Consider the following 21467-nt stretch of genomic DNA (forward strand, 5'->3'; position numbering starts at 1 on the left):
CTATAGTTGTGCCAACTGTTGGGGCTAAATGTGAATAAAAGTAGATACTACATTTCTTCGTGCAGTGGTCTTTATCCAGGTCTGTACAGTGTGGCACAACAGACAATTTCTAAGGTTTTGAGATGTCAACCTTATAAGGTTAATAACTTGAACTATATCTTTATGATGTTTCTGAGGTGTTTTATTAAATTTCATCCCACATGACGTGTATGTCTCATGTATTGAAGTTTAAATCTGTCTCATTTTTAAACTGTTTTTGACCCACTGATCATGTTTGGCTCTCCTGATTATAAAAAATGAGAAAATTAATGCAATGTTATCTTTCCTTTGCCAAAAACAAAGAAAATAAAATAAAAGAAAAAGAAAAAAATGGAAGCATTAGGCAAAATTAATCATTGTCTACATCAACTATGATGCAGGACATATCTGTGCATTAAAATAGACCAGACGTCTTGAGGATTCCAAGGTTAAATGAGTTTATTGAGTTAGTGGTTACAATGGTATGTCAGATACCTGTAATCCAAGCTACACCTACATATTAGCCTCTAAATTCTCATACTGTCAGTTTCCGTGTCTCTAAACATTCCATCACCAGGTCTTCTATTACTAGTATTATAATAATAATCATAATAATAATCATAATATAAAAGGCAATGTCAATCACCATATTGTGCTTCAGACTCCACCATAAGGAATTCAATTGGCATAAGTAAACCTCTGGTCATGTTAATTGGATTAATTGAAATGTGAGCAACCATAACACTACTAGAATATAAAGAACAAAATATGGTTTTAAAGAAGCATTTTTTAGATGAATTATTTTGTATCTGTTTTAAAAATTCACATACTATAATGAAGATGACTTAAAAGTTATTTAATTATTGGGCCACACATTTAAGCATATTGGCTAGTACATTTTTGCACTGGAACAGAAGCAATACAAGCTTTATGGTCTACCATTACAATTCCTTTTTTTTTTTCTTTTTCATTTAATATACCTGCCAACCTAATGTTTCTTGCATGCATAAAAATTTTTGGGTTTAGACTTGAATTTATTATTTAACCCACATGTACACCTGTGATGCAAATTCTTTGGCCAATTGAATGCTATAGTTTGGTTTAAAAAGTTAGCTTGGAATATGTCCATTTAACATCAGAAGAGAATGCCCTAAATTTTGGCATTGCAGAAACTTAGTTACTTCAATAGAGTCTCAGGATGCATGCAAATTGACACTGCTTCCCCTCACCCCATGCCAGACGCATACAAGTCGGCAGGTATGCATACAAAAAGAATATAAAACCCTTGTGGTAAAGCTTAGTGTTTTAGAATGAATCCATAGCTTTAAATTCACTTAAGGCCTGTACAGGGGAAATATGTTTCTTCTGGGACCCTCTTCTCACTCTTGTCTGATATTCTTCTGGTTTTTCTCTCTTTACTAGAGGTTTCTTCTCAGGAGCCTTCATCTTCCAAGATACAACTGGTGAGTTCACTGCAGCAGTACCATAGACCTTCTGATATTTAGTAGAAGCCACATATGATGCTTTGACTGTAAGGACCACAGCGTTCATCAGATTTTTAGCTGCCTGGATGAGAGAAGTGGCACTGTCCAGCTAGAAATAGAACAGAAAATGAAATATAAAAAGGTTACTGCATGACTGGATCACTGGACCATTTCATGACTGAAGTCTGGATACTCTCAGATCTCATTAAAGATGAAATTACTCCTCTTCCTCAGTATTAACCAAGTAGCTTGTAGTAACAAGCACTGGCAACAATGTGGACCGAACTGTAAAGGTAAGACCATGATATCTCATGTTAAATTTTTTAATAATTCAAAAGAATAGCTTGTGTTGTCTGGGTTTTTTTTTTGTTGTTGTTGATTCTTTTCCTATGGGTGAAGACATTGTCTCTATTTTTCACAAAAGAATGTTACTTCTTACTTAAACCTTTAAAAAATTACTTTTATGTGTCAGAAACCAAAAAACAGATCAACAGGGATTTTCCCCAAGTGTTTGGGTTTGTTCTGATGATTCCCATTAAGCGCAGGACAACACCCACAATGATGTGTACAGGAACAGTGTGAGGTCAGTGCTGAGCTTGTTAGAGAATCCCATCTGAAAAGATGAAAGGAGATTTTGAAACCCTTAAAGGAATAAAAACATGAAAGAGTTAACTGCAGGGTTTTGTAGCTACTGTAATAAGTAAGCTACTTATGTTCACAAGGAATCTTACTTTCTGATTAGCAGGCTTTTCATACATACACCCTTGTGTTTCATGCACAAGTCTGCTTGAGGTTCCTGGGTCCTCTGGACATAAGGAGCCTTAAAAACTTGTTGAACTTCAAACCACCGGTCAACAACATTCCATCATACATTGAAATCAAGTATATATCCCTGGCATAACATTTAAAAAGGACTTAAGCATATAACAGGACTTCCAAAGCAACGTCTCAGTGTTCCAAAACACAAATGAGGTACTTGCCAAATCCAACTGGACATCCTTAAATTAGTAGGTGCTAAAAATACACTCATAAGTACTGCAGCAACCCAGGATACTATTTAGGATGTTCAATTATCCCTTTCCCAAAATACTGAAAAAGTGGGATACGCTCTTTGTGATAAAGCCTTTTGGTTCTATCATGGAAGCTGCTAGTTAGTGGGAACAATTTTCACTCTTGAGTTCCACCGCACTTAACTCAGTAAGTTCCTAGCTATTTTTAACTAGTGTAAGAGGCCTGTCTCCCTCCAACCCCCTCCTGCTCCATATTTTGGGAGCATAGGATTCCTTAGCATGAACTTTAAGCAAGGTATCCAGGATAAATACTCAGAAGGCAATAACAAAAACCTTATTATACTTCACCTCAAGTATTTTGAATCATTAACAGAGGAGTTCAGGAGAAACCTCTTTCTGAAGTATCAGTGACTGATGTGAACAAGAAGAGACATTACAGAAAGCTTGTGGCTGAAGCCACATTAATCTATAGACTTACCTATATTTTTGATTTCCTCAGCTATGGCTTTATACTCATTATGATTCATTAAATACATAAAGAGCTACATACAGTGAGGTGAAAAACAAAAAAGCATTTTAATGATTTTCACGTACTTGGTGTCGTTCCTGAAATGCATAGTTAATTGCCTGCCCCCAGTAAACATTTTGCCTCAGGACTAATTTGTATTTTCTGTTAGTAAAAGAAACTAAGTTAAAATATGGAAAATTACATTATATGGCAGAAACATGACTGTTCAATAGGCAGTAATGAAATATAATTCAGTATAGTGTTATTCTATAACCACAGTACTGTGTGATTTATAAGGCAATCTCTATGTTTGTTGGCAAATAGCAGATCATACTCTATTAAATTAGGATATTCTAATTCACTGCAGAGATCTACAATCAAGCATTATTCATTGTTAAATGATTCTATTTGAAACACTGGTGGATTGATATTGAATATAAAGTGATACTATCAAATACTATTTACTTCATAATCAATGTGGATAAACTGACTGAATCAAGACTATATTGCACATTCCTGAATGAATTCTATTTGTTGAAGGTTTCTAATAGCCTCATATTTTCTGTTGCTTCTTTATGAAAAGAGTTCTGGTAGCTATTTTACATAGGGCATAAAGTAAGGAACAGAATGATTAAAGGAAGCATTTTGAAATGACCAGGCACCTAAATTAATTGCTTAAAACCATACAAAGGATGCAATCTACATGTTTAAACGCATTACTAGTTTTATGGAAATTAGAGAAAGGTGTGCAGAAACATGTGCTTATGCAGGTTCGGATGTGGATTGCAACAATGTCTTTTAGAAAACCACATTACATATTTTGATGCCATTTTAATTACCTCTAGTTTCAATCTGCTGTTATAGAGCTCCCTATTTTCACTATTATGAATCACACCCTAGCATGCAGATACTTAGTCTTTGCCCTTAATATCTATTCAAATTGTAAAATGCTTTCAAGTCTTGGAATCAGACAAGAGACATAAAAACCTCATAACAGTATTAGGCTATGAGTGTTCTCCAAAATCTGCTGGTAGCCATCCCATATATCCAATTTGGCTACTTAAGCACTTCCAGTGATTTTCTTATTGTCTCCAGCTCCTTGCTTATATTATGTCTTAGTAAAGAAGAATTTAACTGAATGAACATAATTTCAATTACCATTTAGATCTTACTACACCACTGTGTTACTTCAGTTTTAAGCCATGCTTTGTAATCAGCAGAGCTACAGTGGCATAAAGCTGGAACGAGGCCACGGTGAATCAAGCCCTTAGTGCGTTAATTCCTTACAAAATCTGGGCACAGAAACATATGCACTTTTCCAAACAGATAATGTTAATAATAAAAAAAAAAGAAGAAAAATTAACATTTCACATAAAAGTACCACTAGGAAATTATGGCACAGTACAGAAGGCAAACTTCAATTGCTAGCAATGGTTAGGGAATTATGAATATACTGATAGCTTTTTGTGCTAACAATTAACAGAGCCTTTGACTTGCCACACAAAGTAACAGTGTTCTGCTACTTAGATCTCTTTACAAATACATTTGCCTCCATTTAGGAAAAAAAAGCCCTCTTAAACATAGCAGACAAATTTAGGTTATTGGCCCATAAAAGTCCAAGAACAGAGAATGCTGGGGAAAATTCAAAAGAACTTAAGAATCACTGCACTGGAGCTGGTCACTTACCCAGGTTAAAAGTGCCATCTACCCAGGGGAGGCATAAATCATTCAGAAAAAAAAAATAAAAAAAAGATTTTGCTAAAAGCTAACTTTGCAATTAGTGAATGCAAAGGTAGAACACTGGAGCAACAGAGTTTATTATCTGCCAAGAAGATAATTTCAGGGTTTTTTTTTCCCCAAAAACAATCCATAAGGCTTTGAGTTTTAATCTGCTTTTAAGTCATGCTGTGTTTTTCCTGCACTATATACAGAATTTTCTAGGAAATTGTGACAATTCTTGCTTCTTTTACATATAAACATAATCTATGTAAAATATCAAGCAATCACAATACCAAAAATAGCTGAAAAGAAGGGAGCAAGTAACGCTTGAATTTTTTTTCCTGAACAGTAAAGCAAAAGAAAAGAGATGTTCTCCCTGCATTATCACACCATTGTAATGGGGAAGAATTATACCACATATTTTAGAAATTTATTTAATTTCCAGAGATATCGTCATATTTATCAAAGGCTTTGAGTTTTAATCTGCTTTTAAGTCATGCTGTGTTTTTCCTGCACTATATACAGAATTTTCTAGGAAATTGTGACAATTCTTGCTTCTTTTACATATAAACATAATCTATGTAAAATATCAAGCAATCACAATACCAAAAATAGCTGAAAAGAAGGGAGCAAGTAACGCTTGAATTTTTTTTCCTGAACAGTAAAGCAAAAGAAAAGAGATGTTCTCCCTGCATTATCACACCATTGTAATGGGGAAGAATTATACCACATATTTTAGAAATTTATTTAATACTCATTCCCTGCTTCCCACCAGCCATTAGAAATATACTACAAAAAGTAAGGGAAATAGAGAAAAAACCCACCCTGTATTTCCAGTAAGCAAGGATATAGTATAGGTAGCTTCAAAAGAACCAGTTGTTTAGGAATATTCTATATCGTGATTGTTGATTTTAATAAACCTTGAAAAATGGGGAAAGACATCAAAAGAATTGTACATAGTTCCTAGTCTGGAAATATTTGAGCAGGGCAAACAGAATCACCTGTGAAATTATAGGCCAGTTCAACTGACAGCACTACCAGATAAAATTATGCAATACCTATGACAAACCTGATGGTCACAAAGACAAGTGAGCCAATTGGTGACATCAATATTGGAGGCAGCCTGGGCTGTGGTGAGCATGCACTGGTGGAGTTCAAAGTCCTGAGTGATATGGGTCAGGCAAAGAGTAAACCAGGGCCCAAAATTTTAGGAAAGCAGACTTCCAGCTGTTCAAGTTACTCAATAGGACCCCTTGGAACACTGCCCTCAAGGACGAGGGAGCAGAACAGAGCTGGCAGATCCTTAAGGACATTTTCCATAAAATGCAAAAGCTCTCAATCCCCAAGTGTTAGAAATCAGGAAAAGAGGACAAGAGATTGGCATTGGTTGAGTCAAGACTGGCAGGCCAAACTAAAGGGCAAGAAAGGTGCACAGGCAATGGAAGAAGGGACAGGTATCCTGGGAAGAGTATAGGGATGCTGCCCAGTTGTGTGGGGATGGGGTCAGGAAGGCCAAGGGGCTGCTGGAGCTGAGCTTGACAAAGGACACAAAGAATAAAAAGCACTTCTACAGGTATGTCAGCCAGAAAAGGTCAAAGAAAGTGTATGTCTCCTGATGAGCAGGACTGGCAAACTGGTAACAATGGATGAGAAGTCTGAGGTATTCAACAACATTTTTGCCTCTGTCTTCACTGGCAACCTCTCTTCCCCACACCTCTTGAGTGTATTAGCTGAAAATTTTCAGCAGTGATATTAACTAATCACAATAACTCAAGAAAGATAGTGATTCTTTCTTTAGAAATTGTGAAATCAATATTGGGTGTTTTTGCTTAATATGTATATTCTAGTAAAAGCATATCTATTGGACAATTTTAATGCACATTAATTCTGGGAAGCCTATGCATCAGTTATGCAGACAGACAGTTTAGATTATAACAATGGCCCATATTGACCTTGAAATGTATGAATGCAAAAAAATTGGTATCAGTTAACATTGATAAATAGAGTTTAATCTTGTTTACTTTGTACAATTCGGGAGGAGCAATTGTCATTTATTTAACATGTTGAAAAAGAACCCAAAACACTTCAAATACTCTTGGCTAAGACTTTATTTGTATGTCTTTAGCAGGGAATTTAGGCATTGCCAAGTCTTTATGGCTATTTATGAATTCTGGGTGCATTCCCTGCTTCTCCTCTTTTTCAAAGCAAGTTCATACTTTCGTGGACTACAGTTGCTGCTACCACAAACCAAAAGTTAATTAACAACCTCTAGAGCAACCAAGGTTACATGAAGAAATTATGAATCTGGATGGTGAATCAGGAATACCATTTTCCCAAATTACATTCTTAAGCAGCAGAATAATTTCCTTTCAATTGTGCTTAATAGTAAATTGAGTCCTACATACATATGTAAGATATATGTAAGGAAAAGATCTTATTCATAATACTTGTCTTACATTTCTGTGGCACATTTCATGTATAATACATGATACTATTAGTGACAGCCAATGCGAGAATGGCCTATTTGCTACTCAGATGCACTCATCCCTATGGTAGGAGACATCTGCTATTTATCAGCACTACTACACAATGGCTGAAGCTGTATTTAAGTCAGTCACTTGAAAACATGCATAAAATTTTTGCTAGATATGGGTCCATTGTGGGAAAACTATTATTTTTATTTGAAATTCTATAACAAACAAAATGTCATTATTTAGAATGTAATGTGGTCACAATGGTGTTAAAAAGGGATCTGTGGCTATTTAGAGGAAATGGTACTATATGCTTCTTTGCTATTTATTTTCACATTTGATTGCAATTAACTTGCTCCTTTATACATGTTGAATATTTAATTAATTCTGCGGGTAGTTGTGCTTTATAGGTGGCCAATACACTGAACAACTGTCCTCATCTGCATTTTTTCAATTACAGGTAAGAAACCCGTAGGGATTCCCAAGCCTATTTGGTTGCATTTAACAAAGGCTGCTGTCTCTTAGGACGACAGAAAGCACACAACTATATCAAGAACTATGGGTATCTTCTGTCTTCTATGGATCATTGCCACTTTAAAACACACATTTAATTTACAAGGTCAACAGGTTGCCAACTGCTTTATGCCACTTTGCAAAAGCATAAGCATATAAAAATGCTCCCAATACTGGCATTACCGATAAAAGACAGCAGACGTAATACTGAAAATTTGTAGAGATGCATGCAGTTGATTTACTTATCCCAGGCTATTTGAAAATAAAAAGGATAAAAGACAAAATGACATTCCAATTTATTTGCTTTGAGAAGAATACTTACTATGAAACTAATATAGATATAAATACAAAATACAATTAAACACTGGATATCACTAAATAAAGAAGTTTGAAGAAGTAATCTAAGTTTATGATAAAATAAGATTACTATCACTGTAAAGTTAAGGAATACCACCTAAATGCCCTCACATATATCCAGCCATCCTACAAAAAACCCTTTAATTTTATTGTAGCAAGACATACTACTTCAGTGAAAAACCAGGAGCCATATATTTTGTATATGTCACGGTTTAACCCCAGCCAGCAACTAGAAACATGCAGCTGCTCATTCACTCCCCGCAGTTCAGATGGAGGAGAGAATCGAAAGAATAAAAGTGAGAAAAAAGTTGTGGATTCGGATAAAGACAGTTTGATAAGGAAAGCAAAAGCCTTGCACGCAAGCAAAGCAAAACAAGGAACTCATTCCCTGCTTCCCACCAGCAGGCAGGTGTTCAGCCATCTCCAGGGCTCCATCATGCATCAACGGTTACTTGGGAAGACAAACACAATCACTCTAAACATCCCCTTCTTCCTTCTTCCCCCAGCTTTATATTCTGAGCATGATGTCACACGGCATGGAATAGCCCTTTGGCCAGTTGGGGTCAGCTGTCCCAGCTGTGTCCCCTCCCAACTTTTTGTGTCCCCCCCCAGCCAGCTTGCTGTCAGGGCAGTACGAGGAGCAGAAAAGGCCTTGATTGCTTAGCAACAACTAAAAACACCAGTGTGCTATCACACTCTTCCCATTCCAAATCCAAAACATAGCACTGCACCAGCTGCTAGCAAAAAAGTTAACTCCATCCCAGCTGAAACTATGACAGTTTCTCAACCAGTATCTGAAATAGTAAGCCATGCACCAACCATGCTCAGCTAGCAGGCACTGTACTTAAATTTCAGAGTGGGTGCCAGAAAGCTTACAAGTATTTCTTTTTTTGAGGAAAAAAAATCTTTTTGCCTTCCCAGTTGAGAGACTGAAACATGGGATTCAACGTCATGATTATTTACTCATACATATATATATACAAATATACATACAGATAATATTTAGTCATACTATATTTGAAGTCATGATCATTTGCCTATTTACTCATCTTTGCTTTGTTCTCTCTTCTCCCCTCATCAATACTTACAAGCGGATGGATCTTGTTAAAGAAGCCTTGCAAAAAACCTCACTCATAGGTTATAGTCCGAAGAAAACAGTGAATCCAGTTGTCTTTGGCCCAAGAGCATAGTACACCACTAGATATTAGGCACCTCCAACTCTGTTGTCCAGCGAGCTCTAGGTGAGTATGCACTGAAGTTGCACACAGAGGTCATCTAGTAACATAATGAAGCACCCAATTGTAAATCCTGCCAAAGTTCAGGTTTTTGCTAACTCTGGTAGGCTACCAAGAACCATTCTAACTAACATATTTGTGTCATGTTCTGGACCAAAACACAAACATGGGGAATATTAATGTTGGAAATGTAGATGCTTTATGAGGCTGAATTTTGTGGAACACATCTCAGGGACAGAATCCCTAGTATGAGATTTAGGCAGGACTCAGACATTTATTTTCTTTTACATTAGCCCATCTAGTTCTGCATATGATTTGTTACACTTGTGAAAATCACTACGTGCCCTTCTGATTTAGACATTATCAAAATGTTATTTTTATAGCAGTAGATGATGTTCCATATTGTCAGTGTTTCTCCTTCTAATGAGCTAGCAGGAACACTTGCATTTTAACAACTGATGAATTGAAAAATAAGACAATTGGAAACAACTAAAAGTTAAAATTATCCAATTTTTTTTGTGAAATATAAGTATTAACGACTTCTCTCCCGCCCGACAGGTGCTAAAGATGAAAAACATATTTTGGAATTTTTTCTAGATATTAAAGTTTGGCATTAATCAACTGTATTTACAGTCAATAAATTACTTACCTAATATGACATTACTGCTATAAAATAAAATAAAAAAAAATAAAATAAAATTTGCCATTTTTCTTGTAGATATCAAAGATAACATAGGTTATTTCCTCAGTATTTAATATTTTAATTGGGAAAAATATTTTGACCCATAGTGAAAAATTTCTCAGAACCAGTTCTTTTTCTTCTGCTTATTGTCTCCCACTGCACAGAGGGAAAAAGATGCCAAAACAGTACAACTCATAGCATATATCAGAAACACTGTAATGACAAGCAATCACATATAGCATTTAATTTTTTAAATAAGCTTGTTTTATCAGTCATTTTCATACTAGAACACTGTCTCAAAACTTTCAGAGCCTGCTACTGAATTAGGATATTTCATGTCAGTCTGATTGCCCGAATATCTGGAACAATTCCACACACCAAGGAAGAAATCCTTGGTCAATGAAGTCAAAGGAGTTTTGTAGTGGGGACCAGATTTCACCCCACAACTTTGCCAGGACTATGGCTGTGAATACTACGTTGTCTTTGCTGAGGTTCAGTGTAGAGGAAAAAAAACACTTTCTCCATCAACCTACAATTGACAAACATGGGGATGAGTCTTCTGCCATGATGGCTCAAGGGATTCTTCTTCTAAATCTGCCTCATTCTGCATAGAACTAATGCCTGGGTGATGATGCCTATGATGAAAAGTCATGGACAAAACCCATGATTTTCTAACAGCCACCACAATTGCATTACTAATTGTAGCAAAAGTAGTACAGTCAAGTTTACAACTTTAAAATCATTCTATCCCATGGAATGGTTTCATCTGAATTCTTGGATGAATAACAGGAAGCAGATTTTTGTATGACTGAAGAGAGGCTCCTACCTAACCTTCAAGGAGAAGATAAAATGTCTGCAACAAAGATGAAGTCTGAACTATATTTGACAGGATAGATTAACTCAAACTATAACTAAGATTATGTGATATTGCCAGGAGGCTTAATGAAGAAAATTAGAGAATATTAAGCCAGGAGGCTTAATGAAGAAAATTAGAGAAAGTAGTATGTGGAAGATCAGTATCTGTCCCAATAAAAAAGTCATGAACACAAAACTTTATGTAAGTGGTCTGTGTATTCCTAGGATTGTATACACCATTTTACACAGGGATTCATATGACAGAAGTCTACACAAGATATGACGTTGTCTGAACCTGATGTCACAGACAGAAAAGCACAGACAAGATTCTGTCAAAAGCATCTCAGTACAAATTTCTACTTTCATATCCAATTGCAGTTAAATCTGAAAGAAGAAATAGTCTGTCCTACTAACCTCCCTCCTCCTGGCTTGAGTTCTATTTGAAGATAGATATCATTTTAAAAGCACAAAATAATTTACTGCTCTTTCAAATTAAGTTTTGGAAGCAAACCTTTTGTTCTTTATCTAGAGAACAGGTATAATAGCAAGAAAAGCATGTCTTTCTTATAGTATTACCTGAAGGGAGTCCAAATCATGTCTAGTTAGCTGGAAATTGTACTCTCTGTGATAAAATGCAGGAAACATTTGATTTAAAAAAATCAATACAGCACAGAAACACTATATTCTTTACATAAGAATGTATTATCTCCTGCTGTTCTTCCTGATTTTATCACAATGAAAACAAAAAGAAAAGCAGCATAATGCAGGATTTCAGACTGCAATGCTGAGAAATGTGATATTTTCCCAACTTCTTTTATAATTTGTGCAAGTGTCAGAATGGTATCTGTATGTGAGATATCTCCATGTCTTCAACTGTGAGGATCAGTCACATTTTGAGGCAAATTTGTTCCTTCAGCTAGCTTTGTATCTCTGAAGCTATGCTTGCCCAGGTCAGCCCAGAGACACTTTGAAGATATCTGCTCTACAGACATAGCTGGCTTTTCTCAGGAAAGGGCTTGGAAATAATGCATCAAATAGTCAAAATGAACAAAACAAAATCCTTTTGTAGAATGGAAGATAGTAACAGGACAATTGCTCCTTGTTTCCTAATGCTTGCCTGCTGTTGTTCATGCATATTTTATATCTCATAACAGCAGATAAAGGGCTTGATCATTCAAGATATTGATAATTTCTGAAGTGCCAAAAGGCTTTTACTTCCTTGGAGCTGAGGGTCCTTGCAGTGTCGCTCAACTCAATCAGTGGAAACATTCCTTTCTCTATTTGATTCCGTGAGTACTTTTCAGGACCTTACAACAATATGCAATGAAATAAAAAAATAAAATTGAATCTCCACAGTATTGTCCAAGAAACAGCCCCATTTCAGTGTTTCAGAAAAGTCCCAACACTGACAGACCTACTTTAATAATATATGGCAAAAAATTTCTAAAGGAAATTCTAACATTTTATTCCAAATACAATATTCACAACTAAGTGTTCAATTTGTTTGACCAGCAAAATCAATGGTTAAATAACATTCAGTAAGTGTTCCTTACTAGAATTTTTTTTTCCCTGGTCAATTACTGAATATACAATTTGTGAATGCACTGATTCATTAAATTTTTCACTTTAGCTAACATTAAATGTTATTAAAACCAGCAAAACAGGTAATATTTATTGGAGACTGCAAGCAAATGAAACCAGAACAAACCAGAAACAATTGCAAAAGCTGTTGCAGTTCACAAGGAAAGTACAAGCAAAGATGACAGCAAATTAAGAATAAATTGTAATGAGTAAAATCTTGCTCTGAATGGTAAAGATTCATTTTTATTACTCACATTTTATAATGCAAATAGTCATATAATCATAGAATACTTTTGGATGAAAAGAACATTTTAAGGTCATCTAGTCCAATGCCATGTTCAAACCAAATTGAATTAGATGAGGTTGTTCAGGATTCTGTTCAAATTCAGAGTATCTCCAAGGATGGACTGTCTCTCACATCTCTGGACTAGAGACTTCCACCCTGCACTTGAATTTGACTACTCTTGAGGTAAAACATTTTTTCCTTATACCTAGTTGGAATTTCCTATGTTTAAACTTCTGTTTGTTGCCCCTATGCACCTCTGACAAGTCTGGATCTGGTTCTTCTAGATCCTTCTATTAGGTAGTTTTAGACAACAGTTTCTCCCCTTAGTCTTCTCTTTGTATATATGCAAATGTATCTAAACGAGTAGCATAGATGATGTTGGTGATCTCATTTTCACTGTTAGAAGAGTTAGAAGAGCAAGTGTTTTATCCAAAGGGAAAAACTGAGTAACTGGGGAAGAACTGCTACTACTCTCTTTAGAAAATAATTGTGTTCAGAAAAGTTTATTTACTTTCTTTTGGGATTCAGTACTTTAGTTAGCATTTTCTCTGTATAACAAATGTAGAAGTACTTATAGCCTCAATGATTCACATAGCCCAAATGGTTTCTGTACTTTTCACCTCAGGACAATCTTTCCTACACAAAAACAAATTAATTCAACCACAACTCCAAATCTTCCCTCTAATTCAGAATTTATGTAAAGAAGATGACTGTATAAATTCAGCTGTTATATAGAAGAATGGTGGAATGAAAAAGCACTTGCACTCACTCTTTTCTTATAAAGCTCTTACCTAATTTAAATATTAGTCACGATTATCTATGGACTTGTCTGCACCAACTTGGTGTTAGAAAAATTATGACTGAATGTCTTTTAATATTAGTCAATATCCAAGAGCTGGTCATAACAGTTGGCACTAGAAGCCCTAGAGGTATTTTTTCAGATGTCTGTATCTGAACAATTTCACTAGGAGTGGAGGCAAGAAAAATAGGGCTGCTCATAAAAAAACAATGAGAAAACATGTTCAGTGACCTGCACAAGGCTTTCCAAGTTTCCATTTCTATAAATGAAGCCTTATCCTGCACTCATCCTACCTAATTCCAGGTGCTGGACCAAGACATTGCAGACTCCTTGTATGCTTGGTAGAGAAGACCAGGAATCATGGAACACTTGAGATATTTCACGGGGTTATTTTTTATGGAGATGGGCCAGAGTATCTCATCTTTTTAATTGTATTTGGAGATCATAAATTACATTAGAATCCTAAAGACAGTGCAGTGAATCTGAAAAATCTTTCTGAATAATAGAATACTTAGTTTTCATTACATCATAGACCTACTCTCATCTTTTGAACAACTTGAGTGGGGTAGCCTCTCCCTGTTACTGCAAGATTTCTTTCCAACTATCAATTTCAAATCATACTTCTTAACTACAGTAAACTCTTTCTCCTGGTTTTATTTTTTTAATTTTTATTTGGCTATGCAGAGTGGAAACTGGAATGTAAAATGGAAGACAGAGAAACACTGGTCTTGAATATTATTTGAGTCTTGAAGAAGGGTGTAGTGATTGAAACTTATCATGATTCTATAGATCTTTTCTGCCTTGAGTGTGTCTCAGTATTCTCATTTGCAGAAAGGAAATAATTACAATTTCTGTTTTTTCATTTTTACAAGGGTATGCTATCGTGTTAGCTTTGAGACACTTGGATGGGCTTGATAAAAATCCAAAGGATTATGATTGAACAGAATCATGTTTAATGTCTTTGAGATGCAACTTCTCCAGAAGCAGAAAGTCTGGGGTATTATTAAGAAAGTCCTTGGTTCCTCCAACCACTGTATTCAGTGCAAGTGCTATTGAGCAATTTTGTTGACAATTCAAATTAGCTGAGGTCGAAGTTTAAAAGGATTGCAATTTAAATCAACATGAAGAGTCCTCTAGAATGCTGTGCACTATCATTGTGACTTCTTTTGCTTAAAAGAGATTAAATAAAAAGTATTTTGAGTCAACGGTGTTATACCAGCCTAAAACTGCAGCAAGAGAGGGCAAGGTGATGAGCATCTATCTGCCAGCTGACATGGTTTGCAAACAGATGGTGCATTTCACAGCTCTCCCTCACTTCTTATAGAGAAAAAGAAGAAGGTAAGAACCAACCTGCAAAATTTTAATTCAATTTACAAGAGAAACCAGTCTGGCAAATACAAAAATTTGGGAATTTTACATAGCTATCTTAATCACACTGAAAAAGAGTTTGATCCCTATAAACGGTCTTACATCATTAAAGTATTGCTCACACCTTTCCAGCATGACTGAGAAACAAATCTGTAATTTAAATGCTGACCTGCCTAAATATATAGGTATAAATATATTACTTACTGATTTTGCTTTGAGTCAGTAATACACAATATGTTTGCAAATGTAAAACAGAGTTTTTAAGAATGCCTTGCCAGAAAGTAACTTTCAGTTTGCAAAACACTTATAAAAATGTAACTAATTTAAATTAGCATATCTTGGAATAAGTTGCTCAGATATTTGCTTTCAAGTTTTCATACTACACACTAAATAAAATCAGCTGAAATACAGGCCTTATTATATTTTACTTTAATTTATGTACATGTAAATAGTAAACTGTTAAAACAAACATTGCAATTGACTGAATACACATTCAAGACAAAGCTGTAAAAAACAGGAATCTGTGCATTTTAGAAGTTTTTTTTTTTTTTTTAATCACAGCTCCCAGTAAAATAATCTATCACAAAAATTATCTTAGTAAATGTAAAATTTGGCTATTTATTCTCCCAGTGTTAGGTTACTTGGGCAAACCCACATCCTGGGATTGCATGGACAAAAGTTAATTAGATTTGGCAAAGGCAGATTTCAGGTTAATTATTGCAACTCTTTATGTCATTTTGAATATCATTCCCTTTACAAACTCCCTCCAATACATACAAACTCCTGATTTGGTCACCTTGCAAGATACCTTTAGAGAACAAATTTCTCTGGTAATCCACTGTAATTGTGTGTAATTGTGGTAATCCACAATCCCTCAGTGCTGTTCATTAGCTCTAATTCAACTTAATTACTGAATAATACCTATTCTGATTTTCTGTTCCTAATCCTTGTGTCGCTTTAAAAAAGAATTTCCCTCTCTATGCCACCAAAATGCTTACATATCATTGAAGTGAGATTAGGGGCACTGTACAATTGGTCCTTATGTTTTACTTATTCTGCGCAAAAATTAAAGTCTCCTGCCTTATGCAAGAATAATTATGTGCAAAACCAATTTTATAAACTCACCAGCAAAGGATATGCTTAGGATCTAAATTAAATTTTACTTTAAAGCATTTGTCTCTGAAAAGAGCAAACCTCAAACTGTCTTAAACAAAAGCAATTCCTATAAAGTTTTCCCAATTAAACATTAGACATATACTAACCTGCTTTTCCTTTCCTGCTTAAAAGATCAAAGTTTACTGGGGAAGCTAAATTTTCTAGATAAGTTCTTGGCTTTGGAAACTTGAATGTTTGGTTCACTAAACGAATAAGCAGGAGCAATAAAACTCTTTCTACACATTATTCAAAGCTAGAAAAGCTACCACCTCTCAGCAAACCAATTTTTCTATTCTTTGTCTTTATTTTTCTCTCTGACAAGAAGGCAAATAGTCATTAGAAAAAGTTTTGGTAGCTTTGTAAACAAGACTTTCAACCTCACAGAATTTCATTCAGATCTCCTATGCATTGATACAAAGACCATCACTGCATCATCGGGGAGGGATATCTGTCCATCATTACTGACCAATCCCCAACACATGCCTGTGACCAGAAGATGGACTGCTCTGTATCCTATGCCCAATTCCTTAAAGCCACCTAGTCACCTGAAAATAGAAGTACTTCATCAATCAGACTATGCACCACCTCTGCTGAAAAGGCTGTGATTGCACTCTCTTTGCCTTTGATTTATAGAGTATGCATTGCTGCCTTTTAGTGCCTTTCACTGAGATATGACAAGACCCCACATGAAGATGGTAAAGAGCTTTAAATGAACAAGAATAGCAAGCTTTGCAGTATCCCTAGAGGTCAAAATCTTCATATGATCCTTCTGCATTTAGCATGAGAACTCTGACATCTTGACAGCTTTAACAGATACCCAAGAGGCAGAACAAGAAAGGAAGATCTTCTTAGTCCATCTTATTATTTTTAAAATGCAGAGGGATATTAAAACAGGGAAGTAGTAATACTTGGGGCCAAGAAAAATAGGTAACAAGAGAATACTTTAAAGTAAAATAGTAATGTATAGGTAGTTACAAGAAAAACACCAAAAAATCCCAGAAAAAAAATATCAAATGCTTTGATTTGTAATTTCAAAGGTTAAATCTCGGTTACATCTCCTGGGATTTGATTTCCTGCTTAATTTTACATCTTCCCACAATTTTCTTTTGAATATTATTCATCTATAAAATAGATCTTATAATTGTCAATACATAGCTTCATAAACATTCTGGATAAAGCAAATAAAAGCAGTAACAGAGAATACAGAAAATAAAAAACCTGTCCTGTATAAACAGGCATTATCCACAGTAAACAATGATAAATATATAAATCACACCATCTATCTTTAATCACAAAGATGTAGAAAGATGTAGAAAAATGATGGCCCAGCACTACTGTAAGTGAATTAATGAAAGTTTAGTAATTGAGTTCAAGGGGACCAGAATCTACCTGTACACAGTGCAAGATCAACATTGAAGGATCAGTTGAACCACCAGTAAATGGACCACCTCTACAAAGAAACATTATCATTGATTTACAGATGACATTAACTCTAGGGCTTCAAAACAGGAAGGAAATTATTTTTCACAGCTGACTAAAGCAACATGTGCAATTAATTCTGTAAGCCCTATGGTTTTTTAAAAGAAAAAAAAGCTAACAAATACATCCCCCATTCTCATGTCGTTTCCCTCCACCCCCAGATCTGTAGAGAGAGTTAAAATTATAGATGAGAGAGGAGGTTACTCACCGTCGAGGAGTCACTGCTTCCGGTCTCAAGCGTAGCTCCCTCAGCACAGGTGGGTGGGTGGGTAGAAAGTTGACTAGCCCTGCCCCCATCTATGACATCACACTCTACCTCATAAAAGGTAGTGAAAGTGTTCTGAACTCCAGTCTGATTTCCGAGAGATACAGAAAAGAGATAGTGAGAGAGAGAGCAAGAGAAATATTGTGCCGTAGTGTAGAGGTGAGGAGAGAGGAAAACGTGTGCTGAAGGAGCTATGCTTGGTCAAGGAAACAGGGACTCTTCCAGGATGAGTAACCCCGCTGTCTGATGGTTCCTCTCACTTGCTCCCATAGCACAGGTTAAGCATGCAAGCCCTACGAGGTTTGCTGCTTGGGAAAGGGAATAAATTTTGGCACCTTTTGATGAAAACCAGAGGAGATAGAAATCTCTATCCCCCCTAGAAGCTGATTGACATCAGATCGGGAATGAATTTAGTTAACAGACTTCCAAACAGCATTATTTTGTGTATGGTTTTGAACTGCCAACCTGCACAAAAACATACACAGTAATGCAAGCAGCTGAAATTCCAATGACTACAACTGGAATTACACTTGTGTTCACCCATACTGAATAAACATAACACAATCCAGACCTCTGGACTGACCTTTGAGCAGAGTAAGCCATGGGGTAGGCCACCTACACCACTATATGAAGGAGGTCAGGAAAGAATTATGTTTTTCTCATCATGAAAACAAGAATCAACAAACTGTGCTTGAAAGAACAAGTGAGGGAAATATAAACATTCTGGGCATACGTTTATAGAGCACACTTTAAAATTCCAGAAAATATCAACAAAATTGCAAAGAGGTGATGTTTTTAACGACTACGCATTTGTAGACAATGTAAACCTTATAGGCTGAAGGACTTTTATTTTCAAACAACTTTCCAAGAACTGAAGTTGGAGGGCTTAAAATGGGATATTCATTCTAGTTTATTGTAAATGGAATATTTATCATCCAAATTCTGGAAAAGCAGGTTCAAGAGTAAACTTAATTGCTTATATTCTCCACTGAGATTTTCTTAATAACCTAGCTGTATACTGAGATTGAAAAAAAATAGTATATGTTGCTAAATCTAACTCAATTATATAAAACTGCTTAGAGAATGGGGCCAGTAAAGAGTACTAGCATAGGATCCTGCCTTTCAAAAGAGCATAAATGGATGCTCCTTAATTCTCTTTTAAGAGTTATGTATTATAAGCACACAGAGTTAATAGTGACATTTTCCCTTAGGCTTTTTGTTGCTACAAGGATCATGTAAATTGTAATCTAAGCATGATTATTTTTTCAGTCCTAGTAATGATTAATGTATACTCCCTGCTCTGTTTGTTTGCTCTTTTGCTCTTTGCTTTTCTCTCCTTTCCTTCTATTGAAAAAAAGTGTGTGACTAATGTCTAGTATCAATCACTTTACCTAACAACAGAAGTCAAATGTTTTTCTTCTTAACCTTCAGATCTTTTATCATAATCTAATCTTGCAGTATCTGCAGATGCTGCTTTAAACCAGTATATTTGTGGGTTTAAAAATTCAACAAATTGGCTAGTCCAGTTGACTAAATGAAGAGCTATTGTGACTGTTAGAAATTATATATAACTTCAGGAACACAATGCAAAACTAGGCTGCATCTGAGTAACACAAAGTGATGATAGTGCTGTGAATTTCAGTTCATACTTGAATTAAACATATGTCTGTGTGATTCCTCATTACATCTTGATTTCAAGCTATTTGCATGTATGAAGATAGAGGGGAGTAAAAACACCACTGTGTATCCTATAGTGTGTTCTTATTAACATGTATGTATACTAGTCTGCTGAAGAGAAAAGAAAAATTTCACTTTTAAAGGCTTTTATGGTAAAAGGTACCAAGTAGAATTCAGTTAATTCATAACTTAGATTAGCTATGACTTGACTACTGCACCACAGTTGTTTTTGCCAAATAAAGTAGGAATATATTTCAAACTCCTGTGACCACCAGACCTTATGAAGCCTAAGCAAGCTTGCTCATTCTGATAAAGAGAAGGATGTTCAGAAAGAGAGAAATGAGAAATACTACACCTGTAGTAACAGTTCTAAGATCTCCTAAAGAGAAATAAATTGTCTTTTATTGGAATAGAAACATATGGAAGTAGCACAACTGAATTCCCGAAGACTGAGTATGGTCAAGAATATTGTCCAGTAACAACACGAGAAATACCAAGAAGTAAGGTAGATTCCATCACGATAATGTGATATAAACAGTTCAATAGATTAGGAATTTTGGAGCTAGTATTGCTCAAATCCAAAATCTTGTTTTGACCTGCTTAATATGATATCTATAGTGGATAAAGAGAAAATTAAGGGGAGGGCACAAACATATCAGAGTGATTTGTGCATGAACACATTACTCGCCTAAACAGTGAACAAAAGTAGAGAAGGAATATACATAATGGAAAACATGTTAAAAATTTATATACATTCAAGAAAGCATGGAAATCTTCAAAGTGTTCAAGTAATACAGCTAAGATTAAGTAAAATTAATGCATGGAAATGAAAAGACAGTAAATGAAAACTTTAATACTCTAAAATATTTTCTTAAGGGATGTAAGGTAAGCCTAACAACATAAGAAAACTATGTGAACACAGGTCAAGTCTTTGATTTAATCCCTTGCACTAGAAATCAAGTTAAAAAAGGGTCCAAAGTTTGACATCAAAGATGTGGCAGATAAACCCCCAGTGTTTGATTTCTTGCTTAAAAAGATGGACAGATGATGGGGAATGGGCAAGAAACACTAAGGTATTAGCGGCTGCTGTCTATAAAGTTTGAGTAAAGCAAGACTGTGAAAAGCTGAGGAGTACCAACCGTGCAAAGAGATGATATGCAATACTGATATATTTACAGAAGGTAAAAATAGATGTATTTTCAGAAAATGAAACAACAGCTTGAAAAGGCCACGTATAAATGCCAATCTGACACATTTCATAAAAGTTTGAGACCTTAACACAGACACACCTCTGACCCAAAGATGTCCTGTTGCTGTAGTGGACCAGCTTGATGGATGAATGGAACAACCTTTATTCTTCATTATCTGTCATAGCTGAGGAATGATGAAATATGTAACATCCCATTTGAGTCTGAGTAAAGCTGTAACTTCTCTAATTTTTTCACAATGGGAATGTTGAATCTAGTTGCAAGTATAAAAAAGGATGGAAATGTTTCTACAGTTTTTCCAATCAGATACTGATGCTCTAATTCAGTTTTATAGAGTTCTGATTTGGTCTTTGATGAAATTTAGGACACGTCACTTGTATGCTTGGTCTCATTTTCTCATGATACAAGTACCTACCTGGTTACCTAGTTCACAAGGAATTTTGATGATGTATTAGTCAGAATTAGAAAGAACTGATGTTAAAAGAAAGCATTTAAGAACACCTAACAGTAAGAGTTTAAGATCGATTTTTCTGATACTGGATAGGTTTTTACTTTGACTCCATAGGATTGTCTCGAATACATTCTACAAAACAAACCCTTTTTGTTCATGCAGCTGCTTATCAGTTATGTAAGACTAATGATGTGATGTGAGAACAGATATATTTTACCTTTGCTCCTACGAGGTTCATAAATAATCATAGTAATAGCGATAATAGTATGTTCGAAGTGTGGAATAATGTATTTCAGAGGCTAAAGATAAAAGGCATCTTTTAACCTTGCTCACACATTTTGATCTC

General features: G+C 35.4%; 1 protein-coding gene across 3 annotated transcripts in view; it reads right to left on the reverse strand.

Annotated features, from left to right (window-relative positions):
• Positions 1 to 452: 452 nt before the first annotated feature.
• CTNNA2 (catenin alpha 2) overlaps positions 453 to 21467 on the reverse strand; it is a 512036-nt gene continuing 491021 nt past the window's right edge. Inside the window, exons 17-18 of one of the 3 annotated variants that reach the window (XM_014966825.1) lie at positions 17729 to 17872; positions 453 to 1611 (exon numbers count right to left, since the gene is read on the reverse strand). In XM_014966825.1, the coding sequence (XP_014822311.1) occupies positions 1324 to 1611; positions 17729 to 17872 (432 nt within the window). In that variant the 3' untranslated portion in view covers positions 453 to 1323. The remainder of the gene's footprint in view (positions 1612 to 17728; positions 17873 to 21467) is intronic. The other 2 variants (XM_014966824.1, XM_014966827.1) reach the window with 2 other exon arrangements.

This window comes from Calidris pugnax, unplaced genomic scaffold, assembly GCF_001431845.1.
Source record: "Calidris pugnax isolate Ruff unplaced genomic scaffold, ASM143184v1 scaffold14, whole genome shotgun sequence".
Taxonomy (NCBI): domain Eukaryota; kingdom Metazoa; phylum Chordata; class Aves; order Charadriiformes; family Scolopacidae; genus Calidris; species Calidris pugnax.